Raw genomic sequence first — 18,467 nt, forward strand, 5'->3', positions numbered from 1 at the left:
ATTACACTCAATGAAACACCCTTGTGACTACTTTTTCGAATAGTCGCGTCGCCGTCCTCCGACAGTTCTGTTAAAATTGAAAGGATAAAGATGTTAACATGTATTTTTGTTTGTGTCCGTTGAAAACATGAAAACACAAAAACCTAAACTTTTTACACTGTATTCAATAATAATCTCTGCTGAAGTAACACTTACTTCGATAAACTAACATTTATATTCATGTAAATGATTATAAGCTTCATAATAATATAAAAAAAACTAAAACATAAAATACAAAAATAGCTCTACATGCTACAGAGTAAAAGGAATAGATAAATATAAATTAACTTGAATATTGAACACTTTAATACTCAATTCAATTTCTTGTCTTTCTAATGGTACAGTCTTTGCGTTTGTGAAAACAAATAAATATAATGCCAATAAAGCTATATTCAACGTAAAACTTTACATACTGTATAAACTATATACAACATAATTGTATCAGCTCATTGCGTTTAAATTCTTTTCAAACATCAAACATTACAGAATAATACATTCCGGTTCTTTTTTGACTTTATCTTCTTTTACTTTAGGCGCAATTTTATTGTCAAGATCTATGATAAATTTGGGGTCGATAGACTCTTTATTGGCTGGAAATGGCTTCGGTTTGACGCGAAAATAATTTTCATCGTAAACCGGCAAAGGGGCATTCTTTCTCGTCGGTTCTCTTTCGTTTTGATCTGTTACTCCGCTGCTTTGGTTGAAGTCTGCTTTTTGAACGGTTTCTGTGTGTTCTTTAGTTTTTTGTTGCTCTCCTTGTTGAGAAGAATCTGGTACATTATCCTGTTTGCTTTTGTATTGTGGTTGATTCCAAGTTGCTTTTTCTAACAATTTTTTCCAATATTCTGTTTCCAACAGGAGAGACTCGTAATATGGGTCGTCAGCTGATAACTCGCTTTTCACACGCTCGAGTTCGTTAACTTTCATTTCAAGAATCTCCAAATATTGTGTTCCAATACTGTTCATACCGTTTATTTGCAGGACAGTTATATCACGCTTGATTTCATCCTCTATCTTCTTTTCTTCGGCTTCTTTTTCTTTTATATGTTCAGCTTCTTCTGGATTAATTTCAGTCAGAGAGCTTAGGCGTTGTATCCGTGGTTTAGGCTTCTCTTTAGCCCCTTCTTTTAAATAGATAATATTTTGCATTAATTTGATTTAGATGATATTTTTATTATATAACTGGCAGAATTGTTAAATAATAAATTTTAAAAGTTAAAAAAATTAAGACATATAAATATTTCAACATCAGCGAAATATATAAATCTATACGATAAAAAAATTAATTAATTCAGTTACCTTCTTGTGCTTCCAAAACCATTTGATAAACCTGTTCCTCCTCAGACTCTTTACCGTCTAAATATTCTTGCAAAGATTCTCTAGCCTGAAAGTACAGATAATGCAATAAAAGTATTCAACTTAAGAATGTTTATTTGAATTGATTCAGGTGAGTGTTACACACTTTCTTAGAGGTAATAAGAAACAAATTTCTAACAATTGTGTCAAGAAAGCGATTTTACGACTTCGTTGTCAAAAGTGTTATGCTCTATTGAGCTCATTTGGCAAAACTTCATAACTTAACATGCATTTTGTACAGAGCTTTTGTTATGTATTCGTATTTTCTGTACGAACTAATATGGTCAAAGTGTTTGATTGATACTAGTACTTAATTCGAAAAGTCAGTATTTCCCATCTTAAAGTTAGATGAGTAATTAAACAAGGTATATGCCTTGTAGAAAACAAAAAAAATGTATAATTTTGTGATAGCCGCCAACCTTTTATTGAACAAGTGATAGTCCATTAAAGGTAAAGTCTACTCAGTTTTTTTTTGTTCGGAAAAACATCGGTACAAACATACATGACACAAATATAACAATGTTGAAAAGAAACAATATATATATCACAATAAATATTAAAGAATCTTGAATTTACCTTAGCTCCAAGACAAGGTGCATCTTTGTTGTATTGTTTAATTATCCAGTTAAGATCTGTCATATACTCATCATATCCAGCAGGATGACAATACACACGATTCTTAACTTTGCGCATCACTTTCAAGTTAAGAATTTCCAGTCTATGTTGACACATGGCTCTTGAATTCTTGTCGGCGGCGGATTTGAACTTTTTCAAGTGTTCCTTGAATTTTACCTAGAATGTAATTTATATGTAATTAAATAATTATTATGTGACAATAGCACAAACAGATACATTTATACAGAAACAGAATTTTATTCAAACACATATTTCGCAACTTGCAGACTATTTCATACAACGAATTGATAACATCTTAAAGATACTTTGAATCTTATATTGTCCAGAATCATGTTTTAAATTATCCTGATGATAACAACGTTTGAATTTATTACTGATATTTATTGATTTATAACACATTTCAAAATCGAAAAACATAAAAACCTACAAGAGCCTGTTCTTCATACACTTGATTATCATCAAACACAAGTTCAGTCCTCAAAACTTCAATCGCTGCTTTCATGCTTTCACTGTGGAACCCTAAAAGACCTGTATCAGTAGGAACATTATGATTCGTGATATGATTTTTCATCTCTCTGTTGTAAACTTCAGTGGCTTTATCAACAGCTCGTGCGTTTTCAACATCAGCCATGGTAGCCATGGCCTCACTGAGACAGGGCGGATTTCCAGCTTGAATCGAGTTGACGTAGCTTGTAAGAAGTGTTGCCAACACTGAAAAAAATCAAATTGTGATCCTTTAACTGCACTGAGTATGAACGCAACATTTACCAATGTAAGCCATGTAAAACATTTAGATACTATGTATTTGTGATCAATTTCTTAGAACTAGATACGTTAATTTTGTGAATTGCATTATTACAAAACATGTAGAACAAAATGCTAACTTGTTAAACTGTTCGCAATATCCAATAGAAAACTGAAAGTGTTGTTACATTATCTATTTGAGTTAAAAAGTTTAAGTTGAAAAATAGTATGTACTTCTTCCATTAACACCTCTTCCAGATTTTAAGGTTTTTGGTTCACATGAAAAGATATAGTCCCTAAACGAGTTTAAAGTCTCCTGAAACTCTGGCTTTAATTCTTTTTCATCGATAGTCATTAGCTTGGAAAGATGTTTTGTTTTTGTAGGTTTGATGAAGATAAAGCATCTCCTTTTCTTGAAATATCTTCTAATAAGTTGTCTCGGTTCATTAAACTTGCGTATCTTGTCCGACTGTCCCCGCTGCATCATCAGTTTGCCTTCTAAAAAAACATCGGCGGTCTTGTCCTGTATAGTTAATGTGAAATCTCTCAAAGCAAGGACAAAGGTAGGAAAGAAGAAATCTAGGATTGAATCATCAGTATTTGAGCCTATCACGCTAATCGATGATTTGATTTCCTTCAAGAATCTGTATTAGTTGTTAAGGATGTATTTTCTTAACTTATTGTGTCGTTCGTTATAAATATGTAATGTCGTATCGTGTGTTCATTACAAAAGTAAATTTCAGACTTTAAATGAAGGTTTTCACCTTGTGCATTTTGATATAATGTCACCATGGTGACCAAATGAATAGAAAAAAGGCACTTACCTCTTCAGCTTACTATAACAAACTAGAAATTAGGGAAAATGGACTGTATTTAAAATTGATTTTATACAGTAATAAAAATTGGCTTTTCTTTTTCGAAAATAATTCAATGCGATTTTAACCTTGATATCTTCATTAAAGGTAAAAGCTCTTAAAACTGTAGCTTTTGTCCGGTAATATTGATATATTTTTGAACATATGTACATATTGTTCAGAATTTAGAAGCATCTTCTTATCTTTATTATGCTTATCATTCACCCAGTGATCATGGAAGCTTAGCTGTGTAACAATAAATAGATCTATGTAAAATGTAATTATGAGAATATAGAACATGTGTGTCACAGACGGCTTTCAAAACGACGAATTAAAAGGCAAGAAACATATCCAAAGGATGATCAAACAATAATCGATAAAAAAATCGCAATGAATGATCTTCAAAAGTCGAAAATAAAACTTTTTATTATTAAATCGATGTAAAAAACGATGTTTTTAAAGTAATTCCAAATGATTATTAAACGATTAATATTTTAGTAAATGTCATGAACGACACTACAAACTATCATATCATAAAAATATAAAGGAGGATTCCTGAATTTATCTATAGCCGTTTTGTCCAAATTTCCTCTTGTATTATAAACCATGGTGCTGCTAAGTAGTGTGGATAAGATGAAGAGCCATTGATCATCTGTAATCTCCACCTGGTGCAATAAATAAAAAAGACCACTTCAAAACTATAAATAAGATATTAAAGTTTCATATTCTCTTTATCTATTTATAAAAAAAATCTAGAAACAAAGTGATCCCCCGGAAGCATTAAATACAACAAAATTACATGAAAATTGCATACTTAATCCTTAGGTTAGTCAGTGTTTTATTAGTTCTGTTCGTAAAACATGAATCCTCTTCCTCTCGTCAGCATGTCCAAAGTTGTATCCAAAGTTGCTAGGGAACACATTTTGTGCCCTCGACCCAAAATGTATAAGGGGTCCACTACTGCATCCATTAAGTTTTAGCACCAATGGCCCATTGTTTGTTCAGAAACTGATCAAAATGCGTTATGAACCTGCAAACCTAAAATTTAAAGAGGCCATTTACTGGCCAGGGTAAATGCACCTGTGAAGTTTAAGGGCCAAGGGTCAGTTAGGATTTCTAGTTCTTAGTCAACAAGTCAAAAAGGTCAACGTTATCTTGACATTTAACTCCTTGCACTAAAATTCAAGAGAGGTCATCTTCTGGCCAAGACCAATGCACGTTTAAAATTAAAAGGGTCAGAGGCCCGTGTGTTGTCGAATTATTGGTTCGAAACTATTGTACACACAAGGTCAATTAGATCTTGACCTTTGACCCTTGAAATAAAAATAATGGTCATATACTGACCAAGACCAATGCATCCGTGACTCATGAAGGGATTTGCGTGGTTGAGTGATTGGTCGGAAATTGTTTGGATATAAAAGGTCAATTTGACCTAAACCTTCGACATTATAACCCAGAGAATAAAGAGAGGTAATCTTTTTCTAGACGAAATGCGCCTGCTAACCTTTAGGGTCATTATCGCATGGTTAAAGTGGTCAATCTACTTAACTATGCTATGTTTTGGAATAAAAGGTCAATATGACCTTTACCTATGAACCCTTAACCCAAAGAAACATAGAGGTTATCTTCTGGACAAGACCAATGTACCTGTAACATTTGATGATTCTTGGCCCATGGATGCCTGATTTACTGGTCAAAACAAACTGATCAAAAATTGTTTTGATAGAAATGGTCAATGTGACTTTGACCTGTCATTTCTTGACACCAAAATAAATTGGGCTTATTTTCTGGCCAAGACCAATGCACATGTCAAGTTTGAGGGCCAAAAATGAATAGGTGGTCGAGTTATTGACCGGAAACTGTCAATGTGACCTTGACTACTTCATCCAAAAAATTATAGGGGACACTAACTGCCCCAGACCAGACCTATTATGGTGGCGCAATAGCTCGATGGTTACACCACTGACTGTTACTCTTGAGGTTCCGGGTTTGTTCCTGTGTAACATTCTTAAGATTGGTCAGAGACTTTCCCGTGTTTCCCGCATAACTAGAGGTATACTGGTATACAACTGAGGTTATCCACGCATGTATCAGTGCTATACACTGGGCATTTAAAAGAACCAAGAGGTCTATTCAATAAGAGCAAGGGGCTGTGCTATCTTATAGCTGACTCTGGTGTCTGCTGAGGTAAGGACCCTTCTGGAAATAAGTGCTTGCACTTTCGTAAGTTATCCTTGACCGCTTATTCTAAAGGAATTCATTATCATCATCACCGCGAAGTTTGAGGGCCAGGGGCTCAGGAATTGAGAAATATTGGTCGCTAACCTTTTCTTACATACATGGTGATCGTGACTTTTATCGTTGACCCCTTAACCCAAAATCAATAGGGATCATCAAGTTGGCCAACAAATTTACCCTTAAAGGTTGAGGTCAAGGGCATATGGGTGGTCGAGTAGTTACTGTTTTGATATAAAAGTGAATGTGTCCTTGACCTTTGACCCGCCCCTTAACTAAAATTCAATAGAGGTCTTCTACTGGCCAAGACTAATAAATCGATGAAGTTTGATGGCCAAAAGCATATACATAGTTAAGAAATTGGTCGGTAACTGCATTGATATCAAAGTTCAATTTGACCTTGACATTTGATCTCCTTGACACAAAACTGGCGCCTGACAAAAAGTTGATAAGTACATTTACTGTCAAGACCAATACACCCTTTAAGCCTAAGGGCCAAGGGCATATAAATGGTCGATAAATTAGTCGAATACTGTCTTGATAAAAGAGGTCAATGTTACCTTGTCTTCTGACCCTTTGCCCAAAGAATCAAAAGAGGTCATCTTTTGAACAAGGCCAATACACCTGTGACGTTTGAGAGTCATGAGCCTATTGGTAGTTGAGCCACAGGTCAAAAACTATTTTGGTATAAAATGGCATTGTGCCCTTAACCTTGGCCTTTGACCCCCTCCCTTATATTGCCCAAAAGTCAATGACGATCCTTTTCTGGTTTATGGGCATGTGAAATATAAGGGCCACAGCCTTATCGGTGGTTGAGCTATTATGCCGGAAACTGTTCCAATTTAAAAGGTCAATATTTTGAATTCCTAGGCTCAGGCGTTCTTTTGTTATGAATCGGAAACGTTTTGGTCTACAGACAAACCGACCGACCAGTGCAAAGCAGTATACCCCACTTCCTCGAAGAGGGTAAAAATAACGTTTCACTTTGGTCATCTATGTAATGTGTTCAAATTATATGACAAAGTTGTATGTTTGACAGATGTGTTTTATAAGTTCTGTTTGAATAATCGTTACCTTTTATGTAAAGTGTTCATATCATTTGAAGAAATGCTACTAATGCACACTTGATGCAAATTTGATTTTAATAAGCACATTATCTTATAACACTAGTTTTAGATTCATTTTAGATATTAATACCTTATCTGGATCATCTATTCCTTCTGTGTCTAGCAGAACAAGGACTTGATCCTCTTGTGTTGGATGTGGTCGACACAACACCCAAATGCCTTTGGTGACAGCTTTTGTAGTGTGTCCGGTCTCGAACCCGTTCCCTTTAGATTTATAAAAATGATTTTGATTTTTTTTAAAATAAATTTTCATGAAAATTAAATAAAGTTAGTAATTGTTATACTGATCACTTTTATTCAAAGTCGATGCCATATTTCTCGTTTCGGAATTAATGCACAATGGGATCCGGGAGGTCTTCCTCTGTCAGTAAATCTCGAAACTTGTAATATTACATTTATAATGTCACTTACAAACTTAAATTGAATTTGCTAAAAACTGAAACCGGCAACTATTTTTGGAATATCATGTATATGAAATATTACATAAAAACAACCAAACAACATAAAACCTTATCTCAGGAATCCTTAATCAATTAGAAGGATACTTCACCGCTTAAATTAACTTTTTTAATGAATTGATGAGGTGTGTCCAAACGCAATACTTGCCTTTTTTCTTCATTATATTTTTAAAATGAACTATATGAACCGTTGACTCTGAGCATACAAGCTACCTACTAAAAAATAGTGTATCACCAAATCAAACAATTTATATTCATCACTTGTGCATTCACTGTAACATCTATAACCAGTTTCATAAACATTTACAAAGTTTAAGTTTCCGTTTATGATTCAGTAAATGCAAACGGCAATGTTTTTTTTTGTGATAAATCAAACCTGATTCTGCTTTTGCAAGTTTATTCAACAGGAAGGACTTCCCGGTTCTAAGACTTCCCACCACGGACACCACATTTAGGGTTTTCTCTATTTTACTAAGCTCAGCTAAAGTTTCGTGATTGCAAGCCGTCTTTCCGTTTTTGTTTTCAACAAGTGTCATAGGGGTGTTGAAGATTTTTGATTCCGGTCTGGAATAGATATTAAAAATGAATAATTTCGAAAAAAAGACTTTGAAAAAATCTATGTCGTGAGTAGGAAATATATAAAACTTTATGGAAATATTTATTTATTTAAATTCATACAAAATTTATTTTTTAAAGGTAATCGACAGTGTACTAGAGTAATTAATGTTTTACTGTCAAACATCTTACTTCCTCTGTTGTAGTAATCCTTGATTTCTGCTGAACGTTGCATATCGGCTGTCGGTTAGTTTTTTTGGTTCCGTCTTGTCCGCCATGTTTACGTCAGATTGATTAATATTCACTTACTTTTGTCCCAAAAACACACCTCTGAATATAAATATAATAATTATTTACAAGAATAAAATGTACGAATTAAGCTACATTTATACTTTTAAGTGCGCACATTTGTCAATGGCTAGGATGGTGCGGGTGTCTGTTTCATATTTACATGTCTATGCAAGCTTTTAGATTTCTGAAATAAACAGAGATAAGTATCCATTTCCAAAAAAAATAGCCATCACTTTTTTTTGCTGAAATGCCATTGTTCATACAGTCTTAAGTATATTTTTTTGCCTTTACCTTAAGTGAAGCATAACATTCCCATATTCTATAATACACGTGTTAAACATGTATCAACTAAGCTTTTAAATATTTTGAATAATTTAAATATCATATTTTTATCCAAGTGTTTCTAAAGCAACATATTTTGCCTGCTTGAAGAATCAATAACTTATGTTTACACATTGAATAAAAGAAGTAGAAATGAATATCCGCATGTTATTTGTTATTTTGGTTTTGGAGTGATATATGTGGATATATTACCTGTCAAGATTTTATATCACCCGAGCCGTTAGGCGAAGTGATATTTTATCTTGGCAGGTAATATATATCCACATATATCACTCCAAAACCAAAATAATAATTTTATTACCCTTCCCCTGCCAAGTAAAGACGATTTTAAAACAAATCATTGCTACTTCAAATGAAACGTCGAAATAAGATTCCCTTTAGGGTACCCCTTCACCTAACATGACGTCACATAAATACATGACGTATTTTCTTTCGAACCTAACGAATGTAAACAAGAGGAAAGGAGTAGTCTGTTGAAAGCACTTTTTTGGAATTAATATCAAGCTTTCACAAGGTCATATTTCTTTTCAATACTGATGAGAATATGTATGATTATTAGTATGACTATTTTGTTAAATATTTATCATTTGACAGTTAAAAAGTGCTTGTAAATCGGAATTTACATCGCGTGAAATCAAACCGTACGCGCATCGCCACAGCGCATGTTGTTTACAACGGGGGTACCCGACGGGGAAATTTAATGTGAATATTACCCGTCTGGTTCGGTAATATCAATTTCTTTCTGGTGATCAATTTCCAATCAAAAAGGCGTCCCTTTCCAATGAAAGGCACATTACACCCAAAAATATTTATATTTCTCAAAAACTATTTATGTTAAGTATTCTGTAATACTTTTCAAAAAGGTATCCATTGGCAAAATTATCTCAACCATCTTTTGTTTTTGTTGCTTTTTGGCAATAAGTACAGTTGTAGTGATTACGTATTTTATATAAAAAATACCACTTTTTTTACTTTTTGCTACTTTTATGACAAATAATTTTACATTCAGCCGTATTTTCTTCAGGTGATAAACATCTAGCAATCTAGCATGCTATAAAATACATATGTAATTATTTAAACATAATACAATTCATTTTTACCTTTTCTTAAGAACTAAAAGATATTAGTTACTAATGCATAATATCCTTTTAATTAAATGGAATTTAAGGTCTAGTTTAAACGTAAACAATAACCTTGTCATAAAAAATCACACAGCTTTAAATTACTGGTATATAAATATTTCAAAAGGCAAAGATATACCGTACGTATAATTAAAACTACTTTAGACCTTTGTAAATACTATGTTACAGACATGTGTCTTTTGTCGGAGATACAGATGTAATATACAGCTCTGCCTTTACAATATTTCGTACAGGAGAATTACAAGAACCTCAAAATTATTGTGCTTGCACCTTAATTTTCATTCAAATGACCTTTCAGAGAAAAAAAAACACTGTTTCAATGAAGGTAACAAAGGATCTCATTCTGAAGTGTTTGGAAAACGATCTGGTTTTATCTGATTGTGGGACCTCGTGATATCAGCTACAAAATGTAGGTCATTGTCGCGCGTCAAACCGCTTTATCTTGATTCTTCAGCGGGCGATTTATTAATTCAACTTTCAAAAATTGTTAAAAATGAAATATACTCCTAGCAGGCTATATATGTAAGTAACATTCCAGTGTATTTCATCTAAACATAAAGATCATTAATTATTACTGCTAATGAGTTATTGACAAATCTATAAGGCATTTTTTTGTTAATTTTTGTTTATTATTATTATTATTGCATTTTTAACATACATTAATATTACATGCATATAAGGTATGATATCCTTTAATGTGTCGATTAAATATTTGCACGCCATGCGGAAAACTGGTGGTGTGTGTCAAATGAAGTAACCAACTATTAATTTTACGTTACAAATAGCTCTTTATAAAAACAAAGAGTGAACAGACATCGGCTTTCCCCTTTTCATTATAATTCGTGTTTATAACCCAATTATTCAAGATCATATGTAATAATATCGCTTTGTGTTTTTTGCTGATTTATTCGCAAACATTACGAATACATGAAAGAAAAACAAACTATTCGAAGCATCTTGTGTGTTATATTTAACTGTCTAGAAAGTGACAAAACACGGATCGATATTTTTGTTGTTGTTGCTGTTGTTGTTTATTTTGTCAGTAAATATCTCGAGGTAAAAAAAGTCTTCTTCTATTGAGTCTCCCGCTCTGGAACTCTTATCAGCACTGGTGTAACGAAAACACATCTGGGCTCGAACCCGCGATGCCTCATGATCAGTTGTAATGCAGACACCTTAATCGATAAATAGGTCATTACTACGCATTGTTTCTTTTCAATATACGATTACAATCTAATGAAATGTGTACACATGGGTTTTAAGTAAATGTGAATTTCCCCTATTGTGTAAAAAATACATACTTTTTCAGTGGATTAAACAAGTTAAAACAGACATTCATAAGAAAATTTATACCTTTGTCGATTAAATCATACTCACATAACAAAACAAATAATGTGAATCGTACAAACATTAAACAATCAAACAATCTCTTGTTATCATCAAAACTATGTCAACATAAGTACTTGTTTTGGGAAAGATTGCAAAAGCTGACTATTCAGCTGAACCACTTCAATACATGTATTCTTGATGTGAATAAGGCATGACCTGTAAGCGACCTCTCTTACATAATTTATAAAACTTTATATATCTATAAAACCCACCGGCTGCTCAATGTTTACTATACATCGGCACAATGTCGGCCGAACAATTCACTAAATACTTCTACAAACTATTTTTCGTTTGTAAATACGGCCATTACATCTTTTATACGATATCTAAATTGAACCAAGCTGTCGGAGACATAAATTCGATAAAGATTAATAAATTTATTTTGAAAAAAAAAATGATATCGTAAAACGGGAGCCTATGGGAAGTTCATGTTGACTCGGCGTCTATGTCTACTTATTCTATAGATTTTAAGTAGAAAAATGAAGTAGAAAACTCATACATTATTCCAAGTTAGTTTAAGGTAAAAATTATATAATTATAAGAATAGCTTTTAACATAAATACAAAAATGCCTTTATAGCTTTGTGGTCAAGATTGTCATTAAAAGACATGGAAAAGCCACATAATCAAAGGAAGTGTGCAGTATCAATTGTGAAATATCATGTAATACAGGTGTACGAGAAAAGTCGTCGAATGATACTTTAAAACAGAGGACTTTTGTATGCGCTTTCTGATCATTGAATTATTAGTCCCCCATATTATTTGTAGATTTGTTATAAATATCAATTCACGTTTTAAGTATGTACCGCTTTAAGTGATCCCAAAATACTGTTATCCGGGTGACAAAACTTGAAATCACGTTCATTAGATCATTTTAGTATGAGAATAGGAAAAGCTAGGATATTATCAATAAATACCGCGTTCAAGACCTCTAATGAAGGAGTAATCAGTGCTTAAATAATGCTACTAGTAACCTTAGTACACGTTTACTGGTCATAAATCAAATTAAACTAGTCTAAACTAATGGCTAATCTTTAGATTACTTCAAACTGTTTATGAAGTTGTTGAGTATTGATAAAATGTGTTCTTTCTTTATTGATGAAGGATGCGCATGCGCGGAATGCAACATCCTTTCTATGAAAATATCGTATTGTAAAAAGGTCTATAACATAACGTCCATAATAATTAATCAGATACATGCTGATATGATTGCGGTAGACATTCAGCTTAAGGTTTATTACATCTTCATCTTAATTAAGATATAATTAGAAATTCACCATGAATATATATATTGTCAAGTGAGTTTTTTAAAACCACGTTCTTTAAATGAAACTAATTAAATTTTATAATGAACATATCGTAGACATCAACAGTTACTTTGCTGTTTCGAACCATTAAAGATTTATCAATATAAACTATCGATATAAGACCCGTTTAAATGCTTTAATTTACTCACAGTACAAGTAGGTAATATTCCACAAATAAGTTAAATATTTCGAAGTATTATTAATCTTGTCCGGGTAGATGTGTCCCAAGTATTTTGATAACGAAAGTAAGAACAAATTCCACGAAGCGCCAATAGCGAAATTGAAAGTAATTCCATGATTGACTGAAATTAACCAACTTGCATATTGGCTTCTCGTTCACGCGGTGTCGCTTTTCTGTGGTATAATTGGAATAATAATTAAAGGTAATATTGCACCTTATGTTATTTACTAACATAGCAATTTCAAAATTATTATGTTTTGAAAAAGAGTTTAGGTTTATGACTTTAATCGCACGCTCGAATAAAATTAATATTTGCTGAATAAAATTAATATTTGCGGTAGACATTCAGCTTAAGGTTTATTACATCTTCATCTTAATTAAGATATAATTAGAAATTCACCACGAATATATATATTGTCAAGTGAGTTTATATTTGAAGTGATAAAAAAAGCAAATGATACATTGCTCAAATTTACAATTAAAATTTTATATTAAATTAGCAGAACATTGTAAGATCACTTGTTTAATGTTAAAATATAGTTAAATGTCGCCATATGGTATTTATGTATTGTCCAGAACAGGGAAAGAGCAGTCTAGATCGAACTCGTTTGCCATAGGGAAAATATAAACAAACACATGTGTTGAATGAAAAAGGGCATTTATTGAAAATGCCATAACTGACATTAATTAAAACTATTACATATAAAACATGTTATAATAATTTTCCAAATGGTAAAACTGGGAGGTTACAAAACCGCCCACTTTATTTGTCGCTTTGCCGCCAAAAAATGGAGCTGCCGCCCTTAAGCTGTACATTTTTTTCTCGTATCAATACAGAACGCTTTCGTTTTTTTTTAAATTTCTTTGGTATTTTTTTTTTAAATAAAACCAACCATATTTTAGCATGAGATACATATCGTCATATATTATCTGTTCAATAATCTAAAACTTTTTACCGTATGTCAAATTCCAGGATGCTATCTTTTAATCCAAAGTTTGAGTCCTGATTGAAAAAAATAAACCACACAATTAAACTAATTCGGATTATCTTGCAATGAAAAACTACATGTTTTTTCCATGAAGTGCCCATCCATGTAAAACCGATAAGTTTGTAATTTAACTACTGCTGGTTGCTATGTTGGTGAAGGTTATCTTACAGTAATATTTAAATTTAGTTCGCGAATACGTTATCATATATAATGAGTTTTAAATGCTTTCTTAAATAATTAAATTACTGGAGGTTTTTTAGTTAACATTCTGGATAAAGGCAGGATATTGTATTGTGTATGGGGTAAAGTTATTTTGAAAAAGAAATTATATTATTACATACTTATTTAGCATTCTGTTATGACGTACAGACTTAGTAAATGCATTTTCAATTAAAATTGTGACAGTATATGCACATATTACTTTAATTATCATAAGTCATAAGAGTGAAAGTCATTGCCACAATGTTTCATTTCTTTATAAGATTTAAAATGAAAATACGTTTTGTAGTTGTGCAGCCGGATGTTTGTATGTGGATTTATTCAATTCCGTATTTGTAGAGTTATTGCCCTTGACTAAGTAAAATTGCAATTTTTAACTTGTGTCTCACATAGCTCAAAAGGTATTTGACCTAGGGTCATGAAATTTAATAGTTGTGCACCTGGGGTTTATTTTGTGGATTTATTCTGTTTTGTCAGAGTTATTGTCATTGACTTAAAAAAACTTTCAGTTCTCAATTTGTGTCGTGCCTAACTCAAAGTGTATATGACCTTAAGTCATGAAACTTTACAGAACTGTTGGTCGGCATTTGTAGTTGTGCAAAGTTAATGATGCCCTTCTAGAAGGAATTTTGGTTAGCTAAGCTTGTTATTCCTTTTGTTTGATATTATTTATACCTTAGCGACTGTAGGGTGCGAAAAAGAACAGCCAAATACAAAAATCGGTCCGCTTCTTCGTCTTTTATCATATTGTTATTATCAAAGTATTCAGTGTTAATATTGTTTTAATCGGATTATGGAAAGGATGTTTTTTATGTACATATACCCATGTTTTATTCAGAAAGAAACAATTATTTGCACAAAACTACTTGATCAAACCAGTAGATATTCATTTCATTTTCCGCTTCACAGAATGCATGTTTAAAGATTACAACAATTGTAAACATCTTTATCACGTAACTTATTGTGAACGATCAAATGATTATTTAAACAAAGGACTTTTGTATGCTCTTTCTGATCATTGATTTATTAGTCTTTAAGTAAGAGAATATGACCCACAAATTTCGCGTTCAATACCTCTAATTAAGGAGTTCAGTTCTTTAATAATGCCACTAATAACCTTAGTACGCATTCGCGAAATGCAACATCCGTGCAATGGAAATATCGTATTGTTAAAAGGTCTATAATATAACGTCCATAATAATTAAACCGATACACACTGATATTATTGCAGTATCATTAAACTTTAGGTTTATTACATCTTAATTAAAATATAATAAGAAATTGACCACGAACATAAATATTGTCAAGCTAGTTTTTTAAAACCATGTTCTTTAAATGAAATCAATTTATTTTATGATGAACATACTGCATCCATCAACAAATACTTCGCTGTTTCGAACCATTAAACATTGATAAAAAACTATCGATATAATACCCGTTTAAATCACAGTACAAGTAGGTAATCTTTCACAAACAAGTTAAGTACTATCGAAGCTTTTTTAACTCTTGTCTCCATTTAATAATTAATAGCTTTTTGCTGGGTAGATTTTGATAACGAAATTCCACGAAGCGCCAATAGCAAAATTGAAAGTAATTCCATGAAGAGTTTATTGACTGAAACTAACCAACTCGCATATTTGTTTCTCGTTCACGCGGCGTCGCTTTTCTATGGTATAATTGGAATAATAATTAAAGGTAATATTGCACCTTATGTAATTTACTCGCAGAGCAATTTCAAAATTAATAAATTTTAAAAAAGAGTTAAGGTTTATGACTTTAATAGCACGCTCGAATTAAATAAAAGGGCTGCTTTTTCACAAATGGCTTTATATTTGAAATGATAAAAAAGCAAATGATACATTGCTCGAATATACAATTAATATTTTATATTAAATTAACAGAACACGGTAAGGTCATTAGTTTAATATTAGAACATGGTGAAATGTCGCCATATGTTATTTGTCACTACGCTGCCAAAAAAATGGAGCTGCCGCCCGCCCGCAAGCTGTACATTTTTTTCTCGTATCAATACAAAACGCTTTTGTTCTTAAATTTCTTTGGTAATTTTTTAATTAAAAACATATTTTTTATCATGAGAGACATATCGTCATATATTATCTTTTCAATTATCTAAAACTTTTTACCATAAGTCAAATTCCAGGAATACTATCTTTAAGTCCTGATTGAAAAAATTAAACCACACAATTATTAAACTACTTCGGATTATCTTGCAATGAAAAAACTACATGTTTTTTTCCATGAAGTACCTATCCATGTAAAACCGATAAGTTTGTAATTTGACAACTGCTGGTTGCTATGTTGATGAAGGTTATCTTACAGTAATATTTAAATTTATTTTGCGAATACGTTGTCATATATGATAAGCTTTCAATGCTTTTTTAATAAATTAAAATATTGGAGATTTTAAAGTTAACATTCTGGATAAAGGCAGGATATTGTATAATATATGGGGTAAAGTTACATTGAAAGAGAAATAATAGTATAAATATCTTGCATACTGTATTTGTTCTTCTTTGTTGATTTTTTTCTCTTTTCTCTTTTTTTTTTGTTTTTGTTATGTTTCTTTCTTTTTTGTTTTGTGAATATTGCAAGAGCGTAAGATGATTATTATGATGGAACAGTTTAGCGCTGCTTATAGAAATCTGTTTTTTGATGTACATTTTTTTAATTATGATAAGAGTCATTGGAGTTAAAGTAGTTGCCACAAGATTTTATTTCCTCATATGATTTTTAAATGGATTAATGGCGAAAAAACAAATGCTGGAAATACGTTTTTCTTATATGTGACAGTAAATCATAAAAAAAGAGATAACAATGTAATAATATTATATCCGGTAATTTTTGTTATGTGTATCGGTGTTATATGATAAGTTTTTTATTGTGCCCCCACTAGAGGGGGCATTTAGATTAACCCATGTCCGTCAGTCCGTGCGTGTGTCCGTCCGCTCTGACGGGACAGTAATAATGCGGCTAGAAGGACAATATATAACTGTTCTTCTCTTTGATGACATTCACTCCGTAATGCTTTTATGTGGCTTTTTTTATTTTGTGTGGCTAAAAGAACAATAGAGAGAACAATAGAGTAGCCACATAATTACTGTCCCATTGTTATGTTGCTGAAATAGTATTTAACCTTGAGTCGCACATAGCTCAAAAAGTGTTTGGCCTAGGGTCATGAAACTTTAATAGTTGTGTACCTGGGGTTTCGTTTATGGATTTATTCTGTTTTGTCAGAGTTATTCTCCTTGACTTATAAAACTTTGCAATTTTCAATTTGTGTCGTATCAGCTCAAAAAGTATTTGACCTTAAGTCATGAAACTTTACAGAACTGTTGGTCGGCATGTGTAGTTGTGCAAATTTAATGATGCCCTTCTAGAAGAATTTTGGTTCACGCTTGTTATTCCTTTTCTTTGATATTATAAACCTTAGCGACTGTAGGGTGCGAAATAGAACAGCCTAATAGAAAATATCGGTCCGCTTCTTCGTCTTTTATCATATTGTCATTATTGAAGTATTAAGTGTTAATATTGTTTGAATCGGACTATGGAAAGGATGTTTTTCATGTACATATACTCCTGTTTTATTCAGAAAGAAACAATACTTATTTGCACAAAACTACTTGTTAAAACCAGTAGATATCCATTTCATTTTCCGCTTCACATAATGCATGTTTCAAGGTTACAACAATTGCAAACAACTTTATCACGTCTTGAATACATTTGCTTTTAATCAGATCATAAGGCTAAAAAAGAGCTATATTAGTGAATAGAAAAAGAGCGGGTCTTTATTTTTCACTGCTACTGATAACCTGCATAGAAAAGTTGAATGCCAAGGACATTGTAAACATAAATTTTATGATTAAACAGATTAGATCAGTAGATGATAACACTGAATCATAACAAAATCACTGGTCATAAAATTCTTTATCGGTATATGAACGTGTGCTTTTCATGTACAAGTAAATTTTAGCCTGTTCTGTATCTTTACCGTAACGTTTGAATATTATATATTAATGTTTGTATGTTACATATTCATGTTTGTATTTTGACATTCACATATTTGAATATGACATGTTGATGTGTGTATATGACAAATTCATGTTTGTATATGATATATTCCTGTTTGTATATGACATATTCGTGTTTGAATATGACATATTAAGGTTTGTTTATGACATGTGCATGTGTATATATGATATATTCATGTTAGCATATGACATATTCATGTGTGTATATTGACATGCTCATGTTTGAAAATGACATATTCTTGATTGTTTATGTCAATGACATATTAATACTATATAATTAATGCAAGCCATTAGTTTTACAACTGGTTGTATACGAAAACATATAATGTTAATATGTACGGATTTGATACCTACAAATCTGACATCGGATATCGTTGAATCTTTTATCTACGATTCTTACATTGATGAAAATGATATCCACAAATCTAATTTTATATATGAATATGAAAAATATGACTCTGATATCTAACATATCTTTAAATATGATATCATTGATTATGTTGAGGAAATACATATCAATTTTGTGTGCATTGTTGTAGAATAATGCACAGTTTG

The 18,467-nt window shown here is 31.9% G+C and overlaps 2 protein-coding genes across 6 annotated transcripts in view; one reads left to right on the plus strand and one right to left on the minus strand.

Annotated features, from left to right (window-relative positions):
* LOC132738310 (guanylate-binding protein 1-like) lies at nucleotides 1–12,763 on the minus strand. Its single transcript, XM_060725792.1, has 10 exons — nucleotides 12,624–12,763; nucleotides 8,197–8,334; nucleotides 7,826–8,013; nucleotides 7,062–7,195; nucleotides 4,185–4,294; nucleotides 3,010–3,419; nucleotides 2,459–2,742; nucleotides 1,972–2,187; nucleotides 1,339–1,423; nucleotides 1–1,163 (listed from the first exon to the last, which is right to left on the minus strand). Exons 2-10 carry the CDS (start codon nucleotides 8,280–8,282, stop codon nucleotides 520–522), a joined length of 2,157 nt encoding a protein of 718 aa, XP_060581775.1. The 5' UTR covers nucleotides 8,283–8,334; nucleotides 12,624–12,763; the 3' UTR covers nucleotides 1–519.
* The window catches only part of LOC132738306 (guanylate-binding protein 1-like), a 16,799-nt gene continuing 11,076 nt past the window's right edge, over nucleotides 12,745–18,467 (plus strand). Inside the window, exon 1 of one of the 5 annotated variants that reach the window (XM_060725786.1) lies at nucleotides 12,745–12,857. Coding sequence is in view for 1 of the 5 variants with exons in the window: in XM_060725783.1 (XP_060581766.1) it covers nucleotides 13,791–13,802 (12 nt within the window). In the remaining 4 variants the exon portion in view is untranslated. The other 4 variants (XM_060725783.1, XM_060725785.1, XM_060725784.1 and 1 more) reach the window with 4 other exon arrangements.

The sequence above is a fragment of the Ruditapes philippinarum genome, unplaced genomic scaffold (assembly GCF_026571515.1).
Source record: "Ruditapes philippinarum isolate M1 unplaced genomic scaffold, ASM2657151v2 ctg195_1_1_1_1, whole genome shotgun sequence".
Classification (NCBI taxonomy): domain Eukaryota; kingdom Metazoa; phylum Mollusca; class Bivalvia; order Venerida; family Veneridae; genus Ruditapes; species Ruditapes philippinarum.